The sequence below is a fragment of the Abrus precatorius genome, unplaced genomic scaffold (assembly GCF_003935025.1).
Source record: "Abrus precatorius isolate BTA unplaced genomic scaffold, Abrus_2018 Scaffold4, whole genome shotgun sequence".
Classification (NCBI taxonomy): domain Eukaryota; kingdom Viridiplantae; phylum Streptophyta; class Magnoliopsida; order Fabales; family Fabaceae; genus Abrus; species Abrus precatorius.
Window position 1 is genome coordinate 1,151,269 of NW_020874384.1, and position 25,637 is coordinate 1,176,905.

The 25,637-nt window shown below is 30.2% G+C and overlaps 3 protein-coding genes and 1 pseudogene across 4 annotated transcripts; 1 reads left to right on the plus strand and 3 right to left on the minus strand.

Annotated features, from left to right (window-relative positions):
- Positions 1-1,704: 1,704 nt before the first annotated feature.
- LOC113865124 (ankyrin repeat-containing protein BDA1-like) lies at positions 1,705-3,648 on the minus strand. The gene is made up of 2 exons (XM_027499498.1): positions 3,040-3,648; positions 1,705-2,436 (listed from the first exon to the last, which is right to left on the minus strand). Exons 1-2 carry the CDS (start codon positions 3,646-3,648, stop codon positions 1,705-1,707), a joined length of 1,341 nt encoding a protein of 446 aa, XP_027355299.1.
- A 2,066-nt stretch (positions 3,649-5,714) lies between these two features.
- Positions 5,715-7,786, minus strand: LOC113865840 (annotated as a pseudogene).
- A 928-nt stretch (positions 7,787-8,714) lies between these two features.
- LOC113865403 (ribosomal protein L11 methyltransferase) lies at positions 8,715-14,125 on the plus strand. Of its 2 annotated transcripts, XM_027499910.1 has the most exons (7): positions 8,715-9,099; positions 9,984-10,067; positions 11,239-11,379; positions 12,023-12,088; positions 12,310-12,477; positions 13,117-13,446; positions 13,737-14,125. In XM_027499910.1, the coding sequence occupies exons 1-7, from the start codon at positions 8,806-8,808 to the stop codon at positions 13,845-13,847; spliced, it is 1,194 nt and encodes a 397-aa protein (XP_027355711.1). In that variant the 5' UTR covers positions 8,715-8,805; the 3' UTR covers positions 13,848-14,125. The 2 variants fall into 2 exon arrangements, with proteins under 2 accessions (XP_027355711.1, XP_027355712.1); XM_027499911.1 differs by lacking the exon at positions 9,984-10,067 and having other exon boundaries at positions 8,735-9,099; positions 13,737-14,047.
- Positions 14,126-16,325: 2,200 nt separating this feature from the next.
- Positions 16,326-20,302, minus strand: LOC113865287 (protein yippee-like At5g53940). The gene is made up of 5 exons (XM_027499744.1): positions 20,056-20,302; positions 18,703-18,746; positions 17,337-17,445; positions 16,877-16,932; positions 16,326-16,788 (listed from the first exon to the last, which is right to left on the minus strand). The coding sequence occupies exons 1-5, from the start codon at positions 20,149-20,151 to the stop codon at positions 16,704-16,706; spliced, it is 390 nt and encodes a 129-aa protein (XP_027355545.1). The 5' UTR covers positions 20,152-20,302; the 3' UTR covers positions 16,326-16,703.
- Between the last annotated feature and the right edge of the window lie 5,335 nt (positions 20,303-25,637).

Below are 25,637 nucleotides of genomic sequence, written 5' to 3' on the forward strand. Positions count from 1 at the left end.
TCACCACTTTTGAATCCCTCGACCTCTCTAACAATAATTTCTCTGTGACATTCCGGTGACCCCTTGACTTTCTCTTTAAAAATATGCGGCCCTTAGGAATGAAAATCCTAGCAGAAAGAACGAAATCAAAGAATGAAGAAGAAGAAAGGAAAGACAGAAAAGGAAAAAGTGGCATGCAGCGGTGCTAAGGAATAGAAGAAGATTTAAATATATCTCTAGGATTTTAATTTTTAATTTTTAATTTTTCTAATATTAATTTAATAAGTGTTCGGGTTAGTTTGGATGTCAATTCTTTCACTCGTATCAGACCGCTTCTACCCTCATAACTTGTTTTTAATGATTTGCGTTTCTCCTAAATAAATTGATTAGACCCTGTTCGTGTTTTAGACTTTTGGCTAAGTCAATTTTGGATGAGCTTAGCATTTTTGAATAATCCTAGTTTTGAAGGGTTTTTTTTGTTAATGTGCATGTATGAAGCCAAAATTTACTCATAATATATAAATCTTGAGTAAATTGTGGTGTTAACAACTATTATTTATTACCACATCAACAGTTCAGTTTATGTCAAACTGATTCTATTCTTCACATTTTCTTAGTTTAACAAATTTAATTTTTTTATTTTTGGTCAAAGCAGAATTAGTTCTTTCAAAATGAAAAAAAATGTAAAGTAAAAAATAAAAATTTATCATTGATTTAACATTAGTTATATTTATGAAACACTTAAATTCAAATAAGTAGTAAATAAGCTCTTGATTTTTTAAAAAAATTTTGGTCTTGATATTTATACATTTTAAAGAAGTAAACTTTCATGTCAATGACTTTAATTTTTTAAGTTTCTCAAATAAATAATAAATCATCATTTATATTTTAAGAAAAAATAGTTGTATAAAATAATGAGTCATTTGACTCCTTTCTAGGTAATTATGTTTGCATTCATTGTCGTATAATGCTGTTGCCACGGGAACAATATGGATCAACTAGAGGATGTTTCTAAGAGTTTAGAATACTTTCTCAGTTCGCAGCAGTACTAGGAGTCGCTTACAGGCTTTTAGAAATGCAAGTAGCCTTGTATAGTCTACGTCTTTTGAACCAAGTCAGCATAATGCCAAATGTTACACCTCTTGACCTTTCTAATGCTTTAATTCCACTATCATCATAAAAGATCCTTTCTTGATAGTGTAATATGAATCAATGGATATTAGAGTATGTACCCGTGAACTGCTACAACAGTTCTCAGTTACAGTCTAATAACGAATCTTTAATACTAGAGCCACCAACGATAACTTGTTTCTGATTGAAGTTTTAGTTGCAAGAAAATAAATGGGCCAACGGGATTTTGAAAAATCGATATTTTAATTGAAATTGAGAGAAGAATCCAAATCTCTAGTTCTTTGTTGATTGAAACCATATATCAGTGAGTGAGTGAACCATCACAAAATTGTCATCAATATCAAAATCTATGTGTATATATTTTTTAATATAATTTTTTAATCTATGTTGAATGTTACAGAATTTATGCGTTTCTTCTGATTCTAAGCAGGATCACTATTTTGGCAATCATGATTAGAATGTAAAATTGCTTTTATATCAGTCCCTACATGGGGAAAACAACTTGCTTTCAAACCACCATTAACATAAGAAAATTCAAGATCTAAAAATGATCTACACAATAAACTGCCACATTCGCAGCAATCCTATGATCAACTACCACACATTATTCCGTTTCATACTATTTTTTGTTACAACTTTCCTGTTAGCAGGATCCCAAAGTCTCTTGTACACTACAGGAAAAGAGAAACACACTACAAGAGTCAACAAATTGAGCAAAAACAACAGAATATAATAAACCAGTATGGAAGCATAGTTAGGGGATATCACAGACATAGAATAAAGGTAGCAATTGGCAAACCAAAACATTGGCGCAAACAGAATTTTGCGCATTTTACCATTTGGAGTCAGAACAAAAATTACCAAAGTTGATATCAAAAAAGCAAGTGTATTCAGCAATGATAATGCAAGGAAATCACCTCCATCCATCACTGATCTCCCAGCATTTCCTCGTGGCGCTGTAGCCATGAACTTGATGGAACTGTCTCCACCATTAGCTTGATAAACTCCACCAGGAGGACTCAATGCTGATTGATAGGCTGCAGTCGCCACAAGAGCAGCAACAATTAGAAAAGCATTGCGTTGGTCCTCTGTTAAGTCCCTTCTAATGCGAAATATAAGGATTATTATTCTGTCCAGAACTGTGATATTTGATTTCAGTTTATGTACAAAGGTTGGAGCATGTTCAGTGACTGGTGTGTCACGTTTTGCTCCAGCTCTTTCTAATATGCTTTTGATCTCTTCATTGGCTGCTATGTCTAATGCTGTTTTGTTCTCTGAATTTTTGGCCCCGAAATCTATATTAGTCTCTACCAACAATTGCAGTGCCTGTGATACCAAGTTATGAGCAATTAAGGAACACCATATATAGTTGTTATTACAGTTTAATTTAGTAGAAAAAACTTAGTCTTAGAGATTATTCCTATTAGGAAACAAGCAAATGTCATCCCATTTTGCAGAAATGTTTTCTGAACAATTATGGATGACTTTTAGTAGTTGTTTTTACTTTTTAGGCGTATTTTTGGGATAAATGTACACACAAAAGGCAACCAAAAAAAAAAAAGTGAGAATGAAAAATAATTCTATACAGTATCAATTTTCAGTTATTCAAATAGCCAAACTTTTTATTTTTGCCATTTTTGAAATTAAAATTTTTAATATCAGTATACCTTGTGGTTATCCATGTATTGTAATAAGAGGAGTGCCAAGGACTGATTCCTTAATTCACTTTTTTAAACACGTTTTTTATTATTAGTTAAATTATAAAAATGTAAGCAAAATTGTTAAATTAAGAGTAAGATTTATATGATTTACAATAAATTTTAGTCCATAATAAAAAATGTGTTGGATAGTTTGTTAGTTAGTGACGCTTTTAATTATAATAATTAACCAAAAGTAAATATCCAAAAATAGATAGAAGGATCTACCTACCTGTAAGTTATTAGTTTGCACAGAAACATGCAAAATGGTGTTGCCTACATCATCCTTCCAGTTCAACAATGTTTCTTCAAAATCCATAGCACTTTTCTCATCATTTATCTTGAGCCACCCAACCAAAACTTGAAGAGCCTCATATTGTTCATTTCTCACAGCAATATGCAATGAAGTCTCACTTCTAACATTAACATCTTGAATGGAATCTGGACAAAGCAATAGAAAGTGAACTAAAAGGTCAACATATCCAACCTGAGACACAAGATGTATAGGAGTGATCCCTTCCCTCCCTTTGACTCTAACAAGGTCTTTGTTAATGTCTACAAAGCGAAGAACCACTGGGTTATGACCGTGTAGTAAAGCAAGGTGAATTGGAGCGAGTCCTTGTTGATTTAGTTTCCAAGCATATGAAGGTTTCAATCTCATAATTTCGGTGACAAAGTGAAGATGCCCACAAGATGAAGCAATATGCAAAGGGGTGTCAATAAATGGTGTTGAATCATTGTGGTTTAAAATGTGTGGATCCTCTTGAATTAGTGTGTAGAGAAGGTTTATGTCTCCCTCTAGAGCTGCAGCATTCAACTTGTCATTGTTCATTATGTTCATTTGGTGTGGTTCTTGGTTTGGAATATCAATGTTCGTGAAGAAGGTAAAAATATCAACAGCTTTTAGTTGACATCTTCAATATTTATTGAGGGATAATGAGTTAGCATAAGATTGGACGCGGAGAGAGAAAATGATAAGAGAATAGAAAATTATGATAAAAGTAAGGCAAATGTTGCATCAAGTCCACTATTGCGGTCATTAAAGTGAAACTCTTGCTTCAAAAAGTTCTTTTTTTTTTTAATTATAAAAATTTTATCTTATTTTTAAATATTTTTTATTTTTATTATTTTCTGTACAAACTTTTTAAAATAGAAATAAACTAATAATTTTATGATTTAAAATAAGCTCGGTAGGTGACGATTCAACGATTAAGCTCGCGATTTCTGCTTCTGCACGCACTGTTGATGGGTCTTCATGAAACATTGCTTTTATTTGTTTTCATTTTCTTGTGGGGTAGTGAATTACATCAAATTGTTCTCGTTGTTTCAACTGTTAAATGTGAACATGTTTCAATATTCACTTTGTACCAAAAGAGCATTTTTGTGGGGCTTGTTTTTGTCTTTTTGAAGAATGAAAGTTTGAAGTGACTTGACTCTGAAAATCACATTGCTTTGTCGGCATCACTCTAAATATGATTTTAGCTTAACCTTGCTGGGATACTACAAATCTGCTTAATAATTTGTGAGTTTATTTTTTCTAAAGCTGCATTTTACTTTGAAAATCAATTCAGTGTGGTAATGTGTTCTTAAAATTCAAATGGTACCTGTGAGAGAATTGATGCCTGAAGGAGCCATCACTGATGTCTTTTAAAATATATATACATTATTACCACCGAACATGGGAATTAGGAGTTATTCCATTTGTGTTCTACAACAAATTTATCCTACCAACGCAAGCCATGTAAGGATTAAGATAATTCCAATATACCACGGCCAACACATCATTTAGCAATATAATTCAAATATTTCAACAGTCATTATATTATATTTGTGTAAGTGACAGTACATATTATAAAAATTTAAAATTGACGCATTTTGAGACGGTACCTCCCCTAGTCTAAGATCAAGATTTGTTGAACTTTGACAAGTGGTTTAATTTAGGACAAATTTAATATCATAAGTATTATTGGTGTTATTATTTAATAAGAATTGAAATTTTATCTCAATACTGCACATAAATACGTTTTGACATTATTCCAATTCTGATCACCAAGGATATATGGGTCTTAGAGCCTTTGATCTAATGTGGAACTTAAAAGGAGAAGGATGAAAAATGAATAATAAATTAAGACCCTTATTTTCTGGAGGCGATTTTTAATTCTGTTCACATTTCCGAACAATCTTTATTTTAAAGGAGTTCCCTTCAATTTGATTTGCGAATTACTGTCTCAGGCTCTCACAGGATACCCTCAAAGCCCCTTAAGCAATGTCTCTACGTCTTCTCCGTTATAAAATATCATTGTTAAAATCTCCTTTCAATTTTTAAAATACATTTGGATACGCAGTTTATTTAATAAGATTTGTTTAAATAATAAAATTTATTGAAATAAGTTAAAAATAACTTATTTTTATAAGTTATATTAACAAACTTATTAAAATGAAAAACTCACGACAATCATAAATTATTTTCAATAAACTGTCTAATGACTTCTTCCACACAAGTCCTGAGAGATAGTTCACATGACTCTATGAATCATTCAATTCAATCTCTATTCAGAAAAATATATATATGTTTAGAATATAGCTATTGCAAATAGAATCAAAGCAATCATGAAAGTCAAAACTGAAGAAGTAGAATCCTTAAAGCCCTCAGATTGTTGCACGAAACCATCACATCATGAGGAGTAAACAATTTGCTTTTACACCATGTTTACACAGAGTCAAATACCTGACGTGCTGATGCAGCACAATTTGCAAATATTTTACACAAAATATGACAACCATAACCATAATTTAATAGGTGAAAGAGCAAATTAATAATCAATTACTGACCTTTGATCAATTGGGCCAGCAATCGTATGTTCTGATTCTACACTACAAACTAGCAAATTTACACCAATGCTATTACTACCATCTATTCCCTCCTATACTACTCCATGTTTTGATTTGCCCATTCTTATCATAATGCTGAAGCCTCTTGTACACTTTGGCAAACGTCCAACATGCTATTACGTACAAGAAGTTGAATAAGGTTGCCAGAATGTAATTGGCAAGTGAGGTAGCAGAATTAGGGCATACCACCTTCATAGAATAAAGATAGCAATAGGCAAAGAAAAATACTGGAGTAAATAGTATCCTACCCACAGTCCCACTTGGAGTTAGAATAAAAATTAACATAGTTGACACCAAAATTGCAACTGAATTCAGAATGGATAAGACAAGGAAATCACCTACAGACATGACGGATTTGCCAGCAGTATTTTGGGTTGAAGATGCTGTAGAATTGAGGGAAGTAGAGTTTGAATTGTTAGTATCATTATTATTATTACTACTGTTATCTCCAGCATTAGCTTGATAAACTCCACCAGGGGGACTTAGTGCTGATTGATATGTGGCAGTTGCAACAAGAGCAGCAACAACTAGAAAAGCGTTGCGTTGTTCCTCTGTTATGTCCCTTCTAATACGGAGTATAAAAATTATTATTTTATCCATAATTGTGGTATTTGATCTTAGTTTTTCTGCAAGGGTGGGAGCATTGGCAACTGATGAACCACGTTTTGCTCTAGCCCTCACTAACTTTCTCCTCATCTCTTGTGTGTCTGCCATGTCTAATGCTGTTGAGTTCAATAAGTTCTTTGCATTCAAATCCATTTTAGTCTTTAGCAACAATTCAACCGCCTATGGTACCAAGGAATAATACAATTGTTATAGATTCATTTATTAAGAATTCAGCTCTTTTTAGATAAGAAAATGTGTAAAGTGAAAAAAGTAAGGACATATCATTTCTTGATCTTAAACTATTTTTAAAACATAACTAACTTTACATAAAAGTCAATACACTTCTTCATTCTACACACCTCGTTTTAGATGAGCAAAATCTTTTAAAAAAAAGATTTAACTCACTTCTAAATATTCTATTCATATTTTTACCTAATATAAGACATCTTAAACAACCTAGATTCTTGCATCTGGTGAGAAAAAAGAAGATAAATCGCTACCCTTCATTTTATTTTTAAAATTTAACAAAATTAATAAAGTATAAGAAAAAAAGTTAAGTAATTAATTGGTAATTGCAAAATTGACTGGATAAATTCTTACCGCAAAGAATCTAAATCTTATCTGAAAACACTTTCTTCAGACACATTTGTAAGTGACTCAATATTATGAATTGATAGACATACCATATTAAAGAATCTAACTCTCTCAAAAGTTATCTTTAGAGAAGATAATTATCCAAACTTTATAAAGAACATCATGATCATATTTCTAACAAAGGAGATCTAAACATTATTCCTCTTAGCAACTAAAAATATATCCATGAAATACTATTAATCAAAATTAAGTAACAAATATAGTTAGAAGGGTACCTTTGAGTCATTCATGAGTACTGAAACGTGCAAAATGGTATTACCAGCCTCATCTTTCCAATCCAATATTGTTTTTTCTAATTTATAAGCATCTTTCTGGCGTGTCCTCTTGAGCCACCCAACAAGGACTTGAAGAGCCTCATACTGTTTATATCTCACAGCAATATGAAGTGCAGTCTCACCTCTAACAGTAACATCCTCAATGGAAACAGGACAAGCCATAAGAAAGTTAGCCAAAAGGTCAATTTCTCCTATTTGACTTGCAAAATGAAGAGGACTTAGGCCTTCCCTCCCTTTGACTCGAACAAGATCTTTGTTAAATTCTACAAAGCGAAGTGCCATTCTCTGTTGGCCATGTTGCATAGCAACATGGATGGGTGTGAATCCTTGCTTATTGAGTTTCCAAGCAAATGAAGGTTTCAACCTCATAATCTCAGTGGCAAATTGGACATGCCCAAATGAGGCAGCAATATGCAAAGGAGTTTCAACAAATGGTATCAAATCTTTGTGCTCCAAAACGTGTGGATCTTCCTCAATTAATGTGTAGAGAAGATTTATGTCTCCCTCTAGAGCTGAGGCTTTCAACTTGTCATCGCTTGTCGTGCTCATAGTTGAAACTATGATTCTTTCGGATGAAGCGTGAAGAAGTGTCTTCAAGCTGCATCATATTCATGGCTAGTGAAATAATAAGCATGTGTGGACTGCTGTAATTTTATATTTTGTATGACTTAGTATGTTATTTGTTTTTATAATGGTATGATTCATCGTTGAAATTGAATTGTTTATGCCACAACACAAACACAAGTATTTTTTTAATCGTAAGCGATTATCTTCGAATGATTATTATTGTTACAATTTTTTCTTACGAGTATTCATCGAGCTTGAACTCAAAAGTTTAAACTCCAGCAACCTCTGCCTATTAATCTACGTGTGCGTAATATTATGATTGACAAGGATAATAAAATATTTTTTAAAAATTTAAAATATACCGTGATTATTATTAATTATTTTTTTAACTAGTTGAATTGATAAAACAATATCATATTTTAATTATTTATTTTGTATTCAAAGATAAAATGCATTTAAATAACACTTAAATTATATGTTTATTTAATATACTTAAAAATTAGCCTTAATCTTAACTTTTTATTAATACATATATTTTTTATTAAAAGGTATGAGAAATATATTTCCAATTGTAATATATATATATATATATATATATATATATATATATAGAGAGAGAGAGAGAGAGAGAGAGAGAGATATAAGAGAATAAAATAAATAAACAAATAAATAATATAATGTAATGTGATAAAAAATTAATAAAAATGACATAAATAGTTGAATATTCTTATTACTTTAAAAGGAATATTCATAATATATTTTTAAATATAATTTTTATGAGTGATAAATATAAAAGTAAAAATAATTTATAAAATAAATGCTTTAATTTTTAAAAATAAATTAATGTTAAAGAAAGAATATATTTTAGAACTTTTTTTCTATAAATATTAGGCTGAATTTCGTTTTTGAATTTATATAACTAAATGGTGATAGGATTTTGACGTTGGAGATTTGATGGGGTTTTGGACAAAGCGGAGGTGAAGTGAAAGAGGGAGGAGAAAGAAATGGCGGCGTTGCATTTCCTCAAACAGTTAACGTGCCTTGTTGGCGCTCATTCCCCCACCCTCTCTCGCCGCCTCATACACTACTCACCACTTCTTCCCTTTCTCTCCAACCATCACAAAATCGTTAGGTACCATTACCAATGGCTTCACCATTTGCATCCCAATGTTGATGTTGCTGCATCTCCAAATGCAAACTTTTCTACAGCTTTTTCTTCCCCCGCTCTATCAGACAACTCTCTTAATCTACCTCAACCATATAGTTCCGTTCTGATTTACTGTCCTAAAGACACTGCAGTAACATTCTTTTTCACCCTTTTTCTTATTCTTTTTGTCTTTGTGCATTGTAATGTTGCATTTTAGTCTTTATGCGAGTAACTGACCAACTGGGTATGTTTAGAATGTTGAAAAGTTCAGAACTTTAAGTTACCCATCTTCTGAAATTGGTGTTTGGTGTCTGAACTAACGGCTAAAAGCATAGCTTGATGTTGCATAAAGAAAATACGAGAGCTGGCAAAACCGGTTATATGGCTCATTTGGGCTCTGATCCAGTTCGAGCTTGCAGAAAAGATGTCTAAGCTTGACAAAGCCCAGCTTTTTTAAAAAAAAACCTTTTGTGGGTCTTTATAGGCTTAGTTCTCGTCAGATTAATCGGATATGGCTAAATAATTTCAGAGTTTTTGAAAAAAAATCAGATTTAATTCAGATTCAAAATTTAAAGTTGAAATGGTGGACCCGATTGAGCAAACTCATTTTACAGCTCCAGAATGTACTTGTGTTTAAAAGGAAAGTTTTTGACATTGGAGAGAAATGGGCCAACTTATAAGGTGCTGATGATGGTTTGCCACTGGTTAAACAGCCACCAATCTAGCCAAGAGGTTATTATTGTTTAGCTTTGTTTTATTAAGTGCGGTTGGATACATGAATCATAGGAAGCCCTCCTTGGTCAAAATCACTGAATCCCATCAAAATAAAATATGAATGGCTTATTTATATTGGACTAGTGAGCTAGAATGTATTGTTAAAGCAACTGAAGTATGTGTTCTGTGTGGAAGGATGTGTCTGCTAGACTTCAATATAATTTTTAGCAAATTTTGGGCCAAATTATGGCATGAAAACTTTGTTTTGTTGCCGAAAGGTTTGACTGCCTTCAATAACATAATCCTCTTCGTGATGACAAGGATGTGCTTGCAGAAGCTCTTTTATGCTTTGGTGCAAGTTCTGTAAGCATGGATCAAGAAGATATCTGTCAAAGTATTGATGAAGTAGACTCTTGCTTCCTTTTTTTCTAACGGTTTATTTCTTTTTTTCTTATAATTGTTGAGTGCTTTTGTTTCTTATCTAATTTGTTTCTTTTGTTTGTTTCAAGCTTTATCCTAGATATGGTTATGATTATAATAAAGGTTTTCCTGTTATAAGATTAACTGAATCTTTAGGAAAGAATGATGACAAGCAATAAAATGAGGATTACGTACCCTATAATCCTGCTTTCAAATGCATGTGATTCAGGAATGTTTAGGGTGTCTAGAAAATAACTTCTGGTGGTGTAACTTTAGAAGAATATCATGGAGACAAAATTCTTTTGAGCTGAAGCTGTGCACTCATGTTTACAAATGCCATTTTGTTGAGAAAGAGATAGAGAACCTATCAAAATATTACCAACTTTCCCTTTCCATTTGGTTTAACAGAACCTATTTTTGGTATTCATGAATAATGCACACAAAAAAGGGATATGACAGAAGAAAAGGAGAAAGAGAGAGGAAAAAGACAGAACTTCCTGCCTAACTTATTCATATTGAATACATATGATCAGAAATTCATTGAGCGCAATAAAGAACATATAAATAGAGGCTTCTAAAGTTCTGTTCTCTGCTATGGAACCCTTCCCCTCACTAAGAGGTGTCAAAATCTGTGAGGAGCCTACAATTTCTATTCATGATTCAATTAATAAAAAAAATGTGGAGGGAAAAATGAATTGGCACAATCAAAATGAACTATTAAGTATTAAATCCAGTCAAATACCGGATAACCTCCTTCAACAGAAAACCCTAATAATCATACTCATAACTTTGCCAGGGTAAGAACCCTCACCATATTAAATTCAATTCCTGATTTATTTTAAAACTCTAATCATAATAGTTATATTCCTGTATATCAAAATTATTATTAAATATCATCAAAATCACACAATAGAATTAAATCTCTAATCATAGTCATTCCAACAATTAGTCAGTCACTACTCACTAGGCTGTTACCCAATTGCTCATATTGATGACATATTATAATCAAACTCCTAGTATCAGAAATGAGGTATTTATTCTTTTTGGAAACTGTTTGGTTTTATCTTTGATAAACATCACTCAAATTAAATGTTGGAATGAAATAGTATTAAGGCACTCGTTGATGTGAGTGCTAAAAGACTATATTTTCTTGCAGATTTGCATTAGTTCAATCTTTCCTGAAGGTGAAGATATAAATGCAAGCATTTCACATGCAGCTGATTCTATTGGTTTAAGGGAGATACCAAGATATGAAGTTAAAATTAATGAGGAGGAGGACTGGATAAAGAGAGCTCATGTAAATTTACTTTTCTTTTGTTCGTGGTTTTTGTCATTGTTTGTTCTCTTGTTGTGTTATTGGAGATTAAATCTAATGCATGTGCAAATTCACTGAAAAATAAAATATTTTATTTATTTCATTATGTCCCCTTTTCCCCTTCTGTATAGCAGCTATTGTTAGGGATGACAGTAGGTTCTATGCTTATTGGATACCTGCAAAAAGTACCTACAACGAGTATGTTAAATATCCGCTCAATGAGTTTGAGTCCAAATAAAGGTAATACCTATAAAATTTGATGGGTGTGGGCATGGAAACAGGGACTAATACCCATTAAAGCTCCATCTTCACTACTGTTATTTCTCAAACGATTTTTTGTAACTATGGGGCATAAGTGAAAATTATAGCTGTATCCTGTGTGAACCAGAAACTGGCTTTGCATGTGAAGTTTTAAGCTGTGAGAAGTAAAGGAACTATTAAAATAATACTCATTGTTGACAACTAACTAATTGTTTGATTTTTCTCACCCCAGTACTGTATCCTTAACATTCTTATATAGGGCATGCTATTAAATGGTAAACCATTCATTTTGCTGATAATTAAATTATAAAGCTAGATTTGTTATTGAAAAGAACTTATCAATTTCATCTATCTATGCTTACAGGAATTATTTCAACCAGTTCAAGTTACTGAAGGCCTATGGGTGGTGCCCAAGTGGTGCACTCCACCAGTATGACTATCTTCAATTTTCTCTACAGATGATGAGTTGCTAACTTGCTATGATTTCTGTCTTGCTGATCATGCATGCCAATTTTATATATTTATTTATTTGGGCAACTTCTGTGAATATCTAGTTACATTTTGCCCTCTTTAAATTGAATACTACAAGAGAGATTGTGGCTGAGAACTATAAAATGAATTTTCTGCTAATCAATCCTGAATTTTGTACAGGCTGTTCAAGCAACAAATATAATTCTCAATCCTGGAGTAGCCTTTGGAACAGGGGAACACGCCAGCACCAAACTTTGTCTATTACTCTTACATGATTGTATAAAAGGAGGAGAACATGTTCTGGACTATGGCACAGGAACCGGAATTCTTGCAATTGCAGCTCTAAAGGTTTTCAGTTGTTAATCCGCATAATCTTTCTATTTATGAAATTACCCAATTTATATTATTTACAGCATTCATCATGATAAAACGTTTTGGCTATAAATTTAATTAGAAACTGTTGTATAGATACATACATGCTTATGCGTTGATAAAGGAGGGAAAATTACTTAGCTTTAGATCCATAAACCATATGTTAGGGTCTGATATGAATATAGAGACATTATGTTTCCATGTATGTTCTTTGGTTAATAGATGATCTTTCATATTCCTTCAAGATTAATATTTTACTTATTGGGTAGGATGTTCAACTGGAAGTACAATTCTTGTATTAAAATGAAGAAAAAAAAAACTGCAATTTTTTGCTGATAGTTTATCCACATATTTGACTAGGCAAAATACATGTTTTGATCCAATTGCTGTTATTTCTTCAAAATAAGAACACCATATCCTTTTTGAGAATTCACTTGATATCTTGTCATAATGTGTACTTTTAATCCAAAAATTTCATGTTTGTATTTTTATCTTTTTTTCAGATTTAAGATATGTTGCCAAAATCTTTCTGTATCAGATTCTTGATATTGTTAACATTGTATATTTTATACCTGACTCTTCAATTCCAATTTTGACATCCTGTTGCCTTTGCAGGTTGGAGCTGCCTTTGCTGTTGGAGTTGATGTAGATGCACAAGCAATTGCATCAGCATCTCAAAATGCTTCCCTGAACAACATTGGACCAGACAAAATGCAACTGCTCCTGATTGCTAGCAAAACCTCCTCATCCTCCAAGGATGACTGGACATTTGGAGTTATGGGAGGAGAAAACACTTGTGAGATGCAAAGAGTTACTGAAAGGGATAAGTTTGATGTTGTCATTGCAAATATACTATTAAATCCTTTATTGAACCTTGCTGATGAAATTATCTCTTGGGTAAAGCCTGGAGCAGTTATTGGTCTCTCTGGTATCTTATCTGAGCAGGTAATTTAATTAATGCATTTTGATTTTGTTAGACTCAAGAAATAAACACACTGAATTCTAATTGAATGATAGAAATAATCTGGCTTTTAGGCCAGATTTGAATACTTAACACATGATTTCTCCCTAACAATCTCTGGGTTCCCCCTAGAAAGAGTTTCCTCCTTCAAAACACAATAATATTCTGACACCTTAAGTTCCCTTTACTAGTGTGTAACAGACCTTATATATATTACTATAACTTTTACATTCTGACCTATAACTGCTTAATAATATTGTCGTGTTTTGTGCAGGTACAGTGCATCATACAAAGATATTCACCATTCTTAGAAGGCATAGAAGTGTCCAGAATGGATGACTGGGCTTGTGTGAGTGGCAGAAAAAGAAATTTGGATGTTTGTTAACTCATTTATGTAAGTGATCAATTTGGAGGTTTGGTAGATCCCAACCATTCCCTAACTGTGTAGCTTGATGCCTCCCGGCATATTTTGTGTGGGGATAGCTTCTAACCTACCCAGTTGCAACTGACATGCACTTTGGAAATGATCAATGCCATCTTTGGTTGTTGTAGTATTCTTTGCTGATTTTTTTTTTTTATAAGAAACAACTATTAATATTTTCCGTATTTTAATTATAAGATATAAAGAACTATTTTTATATACAATAAATGCTAAATTTTGTTTATACACTTATTTATTATTAGATTTGTGTTAAGCAAAACACTCATCCATTACTTGTATAAGTGTGTAACTGGATATACTCATTCACTTAATGTATAAGTCACCAATTAAATTATTTAACATTATGAGTATTTTTGGAATACTTTGTAATTTATAACGATATCTTAGATGTGTTTATAAAATTTTTTGGATTTTGGTCCAATTGCACTTTATTTAATGAGGAATTTTCAACTTCAAAAGAGCAATATTTAATGCATCGACTGAATCACTAGAGAACAAAGTATGCACTGCTCTAATTTTTTTTTATCTAAAATTCAAAACAAGATTTAAAATTAAGAACATGTTTGTTTTTTTTTTTTTAAAAAAATAGTTTTTTGTTTTTAAAAATAAAATATAATAAAAATTTCAAGAGTTTAGAATCTCTACTAATAGACTTCGAACCTCTTCTTTTTTGTTCATCATGGCCAAAGTCTGTTTGTTGTTGTGGGTACATGTGAAGAGACAAGAAACCTAAACAAAAAGAATCCCCTCGCTGATAGGTTGGGTTGCAAAAAATTTAGTTCACAAAGATTGGACGTTACCATGACCTAACTTGCTTAAGTAATGAGTTATAACAAGCTCACTCACAGCTAGCCAGGTTTAACCCACTTTTTTTCAAAAAATTATTGGAGTGTTAAGTTTGTTACTTAACCATTGATTAATGCACATTACTTAATATGTGGGTTCATGACTCAATAACAATGAAAATTTATTCTAACTATTTGATTTATTTTTATAAAAGATTTATAAAAATATGCATGCTTCTTATAATCTTGCTTTCTTTTTCCGTATAGATATATAATTTATTTGGTATGCTTTATTTTTGCTTTAAAAATAACTTAATTTACAATAGGGAATATTAAAGGTAAGGAGTACTTACAGTTATACGAAAATTGAAGCGACTAAAAATGTTTAGATGGGATGATTTTAATTAAAGAAATTAAGGCGAGTGATTAGCAGAGAAAATATGTTTTTCTCTTCTTTGTACCTCTTTGTTATGTGATGGGAGAAAAGAAAATTGTAAAATAGGACCCATAATTCATAATTGGAGTTTCTCACCACCAATTCTAAGAAATCAGCTATGAGGTGAAGTTAATTTTCTCTTTACTTTTTTTTTTTACTTTAATTTTTCTCAATGTTAAATCATTTTTAAAATAAAAAATATATATATAAATTAGAAGATAAATAAGTATTAAGAAAAAATGTTGTATTAAAATGTCTATTTTTTATTAAAATAATTTATTATTATTATTTTAAAAAATTTAAATATATCTATTTTACTAAAATAAACAAATATAGAAATTTTCTTTTCTTTTCTTTTCCTACTACAAAACATCTTTTTTATTCTATTTCTAACTCATTTCTTTCTTTTTTATTTCTCTGTTCTCTATTTCATCATTCATCCAAAGTAAATTTAATTAAAAGATGTTCAAACAAAGAACAATGATAGCTAAATCGGAAATATCTCTTTATTGCAGTACAGGTACAGGAATTTAATACAATAAGAACTAGAAAAATAAACGGAGTGAAATAATAGAAAAACGTTGAAAATGAATGGCATTTGCAAGTTGGTCGTTATTCATTGAATGTCCTGTATATATATTGTTTCTAAAGGAAAATGAACATTCTAAATTGGAGCTCTTGGTTGATGATGTAAACTCTTATTCGTATTAACTATAGACTGCTATGCAAAAATTTAATGTACTTGTGCCAATGCCATTTTTTCCGTTTTATGCAAGCATAAATGCATTCGTGCATTGCCCAAGACATACTTTGTATTTTGCATTAGCTTTGACTGTGTTTTATTTGCACAAGATATCCTATTTGTTTTGTGAAGCTTCTTCAAACAACTCAATTCAATGAGCAAGAGGATACAACTTTATGCAAAACAATGAATATCAATGAAGGCTTCAAATAATTCCTTTTAGACAATGACTAAAGATTTTAGTCATTCAAACTGTGGACTTAACTAACCTTAAATGTTGCCTTTCAAACTCTAATAACAAATTACATGTATCACTTGAATTTTTTGTGTTTAAATGGATACTCTTCCAGAATTGTGACCATAAACGATAGCGAAAATATCAACACATTTGCATCAAACATAAATTATAGAAGATCAATCTATGGAATACTTTAAAACTTTGAAAGAAAAGCCACTAAAAATAAAGAAACATCAATACCAAGTGATAGACTTAATCAAACTGGTTGGAGTAAACCATACAAGTATAATTGATCTTCATTCTATTAACAATATCAGTATTTTGTGGAGATTTTGATGCCCCGTGTCAGTTCTATATGAGTCATAACATTGAAGGTAATTAATTTAAAGGCCCCATTTAAATTTTACTTTTTTTATCCCTTTCTGTCTACACAAATTAAACACCATTGAAAATTCTACTTTTTTACCTGTTACTACTATAAAGATGGTGAACAAACTTACTTCGATTCTGAACATTTTCATGGTTCTACCTTATTTTCACATAGAAAAGCAGTGCATTCTTTTACTCGATCTGATAAGTAAAGAATATTTTAACAAGCTTAAGCATCTTCAGCGTCACTCGTGCTGACACAGCTCTCAATATGGAAACCAGTGGACAAATCAATTTCGTCAACAATCCTTCCTCTGTTATATGGACATGCATGTTATGCACAGTCAGTACAAACACAATCGAGTATGAAGTATAACTCAAATTGTGACAACGAAATAATACCTTTCAAGAACAAACTTCCCCTCTTTATACTTTTGGCATCTTTCATGTGCAGACTCCTGGAAGAGAGGAATGCAATTTCAAAGGGGTCAAAAGTAATATGAAAGCAGGTTAGCACAAAAGAATGAAAATAAATACTTGAAATTTTTTCTGGACACCCATGCAGAATAGATATTCTAAGAGAATTCACCTGCGAGAAGTGCTAAGAACAACTCATTTTTTTGTTGTTAGTTAAAATTTATTAAAACTACAAAAATATGAGAAAATCATTAAAATAGGAGCAAGAATCAATAAATTAAGAATGAGAATCATAGAGTTTTTATGATTTTTAATAAATTTTAGTCAATAACCAAGTGTGTTAGAAAGAGTGTGTCGGAGAATATGTTGCTAATATCTCTCTTCACCTAAAACACACATTGAGATAATTGATATACAAAAAACAGACAGGTAGGTAGAGGATTACATATTTCCAGCCAATTATTTGACCACAGCAACAACAAAAAATATCTGCCACGATATGCAGTCCAGAAGCCATCATCCTTTCCTCTAGGGCTCCGATTGTGAAGTTCACACTGAATCATGGGCCCAAAACAAAATGCATACACATAAGAATTGGAATTTCAAATCTAGCAATATTTTCATCAAAGAAAAAAAGGAAACAAACAATTTCCTAAATAGTTGATAGGCAAGAGTTTAGCAAGCATTTGAAAGAGCTTCTAAGAAGCTTATCCAAGATTATTTATTGATATAGGCAATTAAGCTGAAAATTGAAAGTATTGACTTAAGCTTATCAAGTGACTTATGACCTTCCTATATGCTCTTTTTAGCTTATTTCAATAAGCTTTATGGCAAAGCTTATTAAAATAAGTTAAAAAGAGATTATATGAAAGTCCTAAGTTTAACCTATCAAAATAAGCTTATTAAGTGCTTATACATAAGCTTTCTTTGGTGATAAGCTCTTACTGAAAAAGTGATCCACTAAGACTCAATTTGGATAAATTTATTAGTAAGTACTTATAAATAGAGAAATAAAATGAATCAAAACATGAAATAGCTCCCGTGGATCAATATGTGCCAGGCATCTAAACTGATTAGGGCTATTAATCATTTTCACACATCAAATTCTTTAAAAACATAAGTTTAATATTGTCAAGTCCAATGAACCTGAGTTGACAAGCTCAATTCAACTTAGTCATGGACCTTGGGTTTGAAAAGTTGTAGGAGAAATAAGAAGGGGCAGAATGGTAAACAATAAGGGAGAGTTGGTAAAGTGTGGGAAAGTAGGCAACGCGTGTAGTGCTTTTTAGGGGCAGTGGTTCTTCAGAGATGCGGGGTGATTCACTTTTTGTTACAGTGGAACAAGGCTGAGAGGCTTTATAAGGAGCTTTGCTCTGTGGTGCTGTAGATTTTTCTTTCTGCAGTATAGTCTTCATCAATTCATAATACATATCATAAATAGCTTGTTTCTTGGTCTTCAACAAATATCTATGCCAAATCAATTAACACACAAAAAAAATTAAAAAGTTAGCATAGTTCCCCTTTTGAATATGTTTAGCAGTCAGTCCTTATATGTAGTGCAACAGGTTGAAATGCCTCAGTCTTGTATTGCTATTACGAAACAAAAATACATTAAAAAATGAATGCAGAATGCAATTTTCACAAACTGATTTATATGGTATCAAATTATGTCTAAATGCAATTTTAATCTTGCAATATGGAAACACTAAATTACACAAGTCACAAGGCTGTTATGTTACTATACACAGCTATCATAACTTGAAATTTATAATTCATTTGTCATTAATGGATTAGAAATAAAAAATACTCACACATTATTGAAGAGATATGCTTTTCCCCGCTGGCAATAAAATGCCTGAAAATAATAGAAACCAGATATTAAGGCAAGTAAATTAACAACCCAGAAGAGCAATTACAGCAACATACTGAGAGAAACCGAGCAAAACCAAAAAAATAGAAATAATGCATTTCACAACCAACAAAATATGATACGATAATCACAGACAAACACCCACCATAATAAGATGGAAAGAGAAACATGTAAAAAAACACAAAGCAACAGTAAGTAATCAACAGTTAGAAGTACATATCGTAAGTTTCTACTGAAGTCTTTTTCTTGTCATAAAATACAGGACCATCTATTCCTCTGATATAGGCATTTAGACACAACATACTGGTTGAAAGATAAATAATTGATATACCTATCATAAGGACAGTTACTAAGTGCACCTGTATTAGAATATCAACCTGTTTTCAGAAGTGTTGTATAAAGCCCTTCATGTGTGATGTGTCACATGGAATTAGAGTCTCTATGACCTAATAATCAAGAGCTCAATCTTTACTTCCCTCATTGTTCTAATAAAAAGTTGAATTTCAGCACAAGGTAGGTGGATCTGTGCATTGTTCACGCTTCAAGCCCAAAGGGCTCATGCAGAAAGAAACATGTTAGAATTTTAATATAGAGCCATTCCTTTGTCTTCACCTAACAACTCAAACTTTTGGGATAATTGTTTCATGAAACCTGCAGAATATTATCCAATGATTCCCAGATTTGAAAAATATAAGCCTCAATATGAAGTTATAAAAGTGAACTACATTTTCTTTCCTGCAAGAGGCAATCTTATCAGCATATCTTCAATTTTACCATAAACAAGTGTTGAACGGCCTCAAAAAACCCGGTGAAAAATGCATGGATGATTTTAACATGCAAAAGTAAATCCTTGTCACATTTTCAAGGATTCAGTGAAAATCCAGGAATGATTTCAACATGAAAAAGTAAAATTCTTCACCCATTTTCAAAGGTGTAGCAAACTGATTACTAAAAGGATCAAAAAGTTTTCTCTGCATTAGTGGTAAAACAAAATCTTATGATTCTGTAAAGACTCCACAAAAAGCTCAAATTTTTACCAATCAGGACCATTCTTCTAACACATACTAACAGCTAAATCAACAAATCTCACATACCCAATATAAGAAAAACAGCAAATTTTCATACACCAACATAAGAAAAACGAAATAAAAAATTAAAATTTGTTTTATTTTTTTTAATCAGAAAAAATTAACGGTGTGTGGCTGTTTCAGATTATCAGAAGCAATTGGTAAAACAACAATGGTCAGTACTTACTATTATTATTAAGTAAAGTTGGTGAGGGAAAAGATGGTACCCGAGAGATGAGATCATCTGAAAGGGCAAGGTGGGTTTTGCAGGACTTGCAAGCATAAGCCCTGCCTTCAAGCTCCACCGTGAATATTCTTCCCATTTTCTTCGGTTGAGAGAGACCCTTTGATTTCACCACTCACTATTCTTAAGTATTCAATGCCAAAGCTCAAGGTTAAACCAATTTCAATTGAAACTGAAAATTACCGTCAAGACCGAGCAACGAAAACGTCACCACTGGTCGCAAAGTTCAACAAAGATGTTTACTTTTTCCTTTTCTTTTCTATTAATGTTGCAATTTTTTTTTTATCAAATTATATATTAATTCTTACATGAGTTGTATATTTTAATTTTTCCACATAAAAAAATTAATTTAATCCTAATTATTAAAAAAATTAGAATAGTCTCTGATACGTTTCATAAAGATTAAAGAACAATTTAAAAATTATTATTATGCAATAACCAATTAAAATTTGCAACGCATGAAAGGATGAAATTAAAATTTTATAACGACTTCTATAACATCATGAGGAGATCCTAATATGGAGGAATATTTAAAAAAATTGCATTAATAAAGACTACATTAAAAAAATTACTTATCAAAATTAAATTGAGATTGTGTGACATGTATAAGAATTAAATTCATATTTTAATATATTTTTCTTGTTTTTGAATAAGGTATTTGTCATTAAAAAATTACGATTTAAAAACATTAAAACAAATCTCTTAAAAAAATATTTCCTTTTTATTAAAAAATTTCCGTTATTAATATGTGTGAATATCCTACTTAATTTAGATAAAGTAAAATTAACATAAACGATAATGAAATATTTATATTTTTTATTTTTAATTTTAAAATTTATAACATAAAATATTATTAAAAATATATATTATAATATCAATAATACATTTAATCCGTATTGTGTCTAAAATAAATATAAATAAATTAAATTTTATATGAAAAAATAATGAAATAAATTAAACAATTTTTTAATGCACTAAATTTAACAAAAAATTCTTTTAAAAAATTAGATTAAATATTAAAACAAATAAATTAAATGAAAATCATTAAATCTTTATTTAATTTTTTTAATTAATTTTTCTTGTCAATTTTAAATTTAAAATTTTTTTTAATTTAGATAAGTGTAATTTTTCTCTTATTCATTTTTAAGCTAGTTATTTTTAAAAAATTTAAAACTAAACAAATTTAATTGTTGATTAAGTTTTTATATTAAAATTTCCCAATTTAACTCATAAAATAATATTTAATGGGAAAGATTTATATAATCTAGAATAAAAGTATATTAAACTTTGTTTTGTTTAGTTAATGTCTAAAATATTTTATACTATTCTTCGCTTATATTTTATTACACGTCAGAAATAATTTAAGTGGAAGGACTGCAAAGAAAATTTAACTTGCAATGTATGACTATGTATGAAAAGGAATGAAAGAAAAATGAAAAATATGACTTAATAAAGGAAATGTTATTTGAATACGGTATAAAATTAAAAGAAGTACAGAAATATGGTATATTTTGCAGTATTACTGAAAAATAGCATTACAAAATACACCAATGATGGTTTATACGTGACCAAACTATGGTAAGGAGTTCATATTGCAGTTTCAAGTTGTACAAGATTTTCTAAAACTGTCAATGACGATTTTGATGGTTAAAGTTGTGCAAAAGTTGTCACATTTAATCTCTGCCTAAGGCTTGTAAACTCGTCTAAGGCATTTTTTTTTATCACTATTTACACTACAATGCACAAAAATGAGGCCAAGAAGATGTTTGACTCCTATAAACTCGCTAAAAGGTGTTTTTTGACCAATTGTTCACACTGCCATGAATAGAAACGAAGCCAAAAAGACCTATGAACCCTATAAACTCGCTAACGGTGAGTTTTGACATTTGTCCATCACGCCATGTAGGGAGCTATAGCAAGGAAGACCCAATAAATTGTCGATGGTGATTTTTTCTCTTTATATATGTCCACTAAAGCTGATGCTGTGTGCGAGGAATGAGAATGAAAAATTGAAAAAGAAGAGGCTTTTTGGAGGAGGAGAAGAAGAAAAAGAAGAGGTTGAGAGAGAGAGTATGAAACAAGAAAAAAATTCAGAAAAAATAATTAAAGATTCAACTATTGATTTAAGAAAACATATTTCTGAGTAAATTCAGAATTTAAATGTAAGTTTTTCAATTTTATTTAATGTATTTTTAATGTGTATTTTAGTATATATGTTATCATTAATATATTGTGTTAATTTTAAATTTTTTATATATGATATAAAGTACATTATATTATAATATAATTTTGCTGTTAAATGGGTTAGTTAAGTTAATTTAGTAATAAGTTATTTAAGTTTATTTTAGAATAAGTTAGGATAATTTGTAATTTAATTAATTAGTAATTACTAATTTGTATGCACAAAATATTTTAATAAAATTTAAGAATTAATTTTAAATAATTAATAACAATATGGTTAAATATTTATATTGAATATCTACGTTTTCTAATAATTATTTATTACATTTTAAATAATTATAATTTAAACAATAATTATTATGAATTTGTTTGTAATTTATTAAATATGTTGATTGTTAATAATGCGTTGATGTTAATATTTTTGTCAATTGTATTACTATAATGAATTTTAATTTTATAAGAATATTATTTTATAAATATTTTGTAGAAGATATTTAATATAGATAATGTATTTTAATAATAATTTTTTATATTATTTATAACATGTAATGAAATTGTTATGCTCTTGTCACTTGTCAATAATGTCTTCAAGGACAGAAATTATAAAAATTTTACAAATGCTAGTTTTGATATAATTTAATGTAGGTGTGGCATGGCATCGCCTTCCATGGCTAGCTCTAATCCCAGTAGAACCAATAATATTTCCACTTGCTCTTAAATGTAGACACTTATGTATTCAAGCGAATACACAATTTAAGAATCTTCAAAATATTAGATTAGCTTATGATCAAACAGATATTAATCAGGTAAATAGTTTTACTAAATATTACTATTATGATATCTAAACAAACTTTTCTTAATGGAGATTAACGCTAATGAATTTTGTTTATTGCAGTTTTTGTGGACACCATACGTGGATGATGAAATTGATGCAGTAACTCCAGATGAAGTGAGGTGGGAACAACAAATGTGGTCAACTGTTAGTCCTCTTATATGTTTTGAAGTTATAGAGTGATATGCAACTGACCGTGTGATACGTCAATTTGGATATGCTCAAATATTTTTTCGATTGCCTTTTGTTTTGCCAATCACGCTTTCCGATAATTTATCGTATATCTAAATCGAGACTGAATTTCTCCAATCACTACTTTGATTTTGAAAGAAAGATCGAATTCTACCATTGACTTTATACATTTTACAATTATGTCCGTATCAAACTTTATGTGATATTGAGAAGTGATTTAAATAGAATAAGTGTGTGGACCATTATATTTTTTAATTTCCCAAAAATACCCATTCTTCCTAAAACTAACTTGAAAAAGTCACTTGCAATCTAAGTCATATCTTACATATTTACAATAAAAAGTATTTGGTTCTGACTATAACACCTTGTATTCCACTTCTTTTTATATACTGTAATGCTTTACTATTTTTATAACAACTTATTTGTTACTGAATTGTCATCCAACATATAATTCACTATCTATCTCTGCGTTACCTATCAATAGCAAACACAAACTAATTAACAAAACTAAAATTAATCTCATTGACATAATTACAAATTTCACATATCTAATTTACATACTCTAGAAACTCAAAATCATTCATAGCATCAAGATCTAATTCACGCATAAAGGGTGGCTCCCAAAAGGATGTTGTCCACCCATATGGGGCTCTTCTTCATCAGCATTATCATTAAGATCCTCATCACTTTGATATTCTCCTTTAAAGTTGTAGTTATTACTTTTGCTATTGTTGTGTTCCCAATTTATCTCTATCTCTAATAGCATGACAAATTCTTCTTGAACCTCATTACTTTTAAAACAACATACAACGTACTACTTAAAGGATGACATTGCTGATGTATCTAAAATATTTGTTGAACATCATCATTGTTGGTTTTTGAAATTGAATGATATTGCATAAAAACGACAAATATCAACACTAGACATCGATACATACTACTTTCTACTGTTTTTGAAAATAGATTTTCATGAATATATTGACAAAGTTAATACTTTTAATTTTCAAATGATATATTATATGGAATATACACACGTTAGTTTTTTCCGTGCAAATGTCACATATTCACTCATATTTGGTATAATCTCACGTTTAAAATAAATTACAACAGATACACTCATTTTTTTTCGTTTCGTAAACATATAAGCTTCACATATACTTTGTAGGAAGTGGTTCAAATGGTTGTAAAGGTGAGTTGCTATAAACAAAGATTTCAATATTTATAGTCTCACTAATTAAAAATCGCCAATAACGTTTTATAACATTTTTTAAAAATTTACATTGGTTAAAGGTCGCTATTGGCGAATTTTAAAAAGTTATAAATTTTTTTTGAGAATAAAAGATTACCACTAATAATTTTTAGATATACCATATTTAGATAATTTTATAAAAAATATCATATTTTAATAATTTAATTAAAAAAATAATCTATAATAAAAAAATGACCGCTCAATAAAAGTTTAGATAAAGAATATAAAAAATTAATAAAGCAAAATATAAAAAGTTTCGTATCACTTTTGATTATAGAAGTGAAATAGACAAAAATATAATGTAAAATGTACTTTAACAGTTGCATAAATGTACTTCATATTGGTTTTTTTTATACTTAAAACGTGTATGTGGAGGAAAATATATATTTAAAAAGCAGATAACATAAGTTATAATCATCATAAAATTTGGTAATTAAAATAATGTAATAATTATGATAATAAACAAATTTTTTCATAAATTAAGTGAAGAAATGTGATATTTTAAAAAAATTAAACAATTCTGTGTGTGTTTTATTCAAAGATACTTCTTAATAAAAAAAACAATGGAGCGTGATCATACTCATTTTATTGGTGGATCAAAATTATCCCCTTGACTTTGATGATAAAATAGACAGACCCACAATGCTCGAGGTGGATGGTAAGAAATTTGATTTTTTAAATGCTTGTTTAAGAATATATAATAATAGTTTATTTAAAAAGGTATAAAATTAATATATTAATATTTTAAATATTATGATTTTTAATAAAAAAAATTATTATATATTTTTATGGACTTAATAGAAAAATGCACATAAGATATAAGTTGTAACTAATCACATTATCTCAGCACCTCATTCACATTTCGATCAGTCACTGTGAAACCCAATAACCTGACAGCTCAACACAGTTCAGCCGCCCAAACCCTAGTCTATTCTTCAACACGCGTCAACTTGATTTGATCACCACGTGTCATTCTGTCATATTTCCTCTATTCCCCAAAGCAATGCCCACGTGGAGGTAAATGATTGGACCTTTGAAGTCTTATGGTACAACATGCACACTATTCGGTGCGGTGAGGTCGTGACTGAAAGGAGATAAGATAGTGTCACCA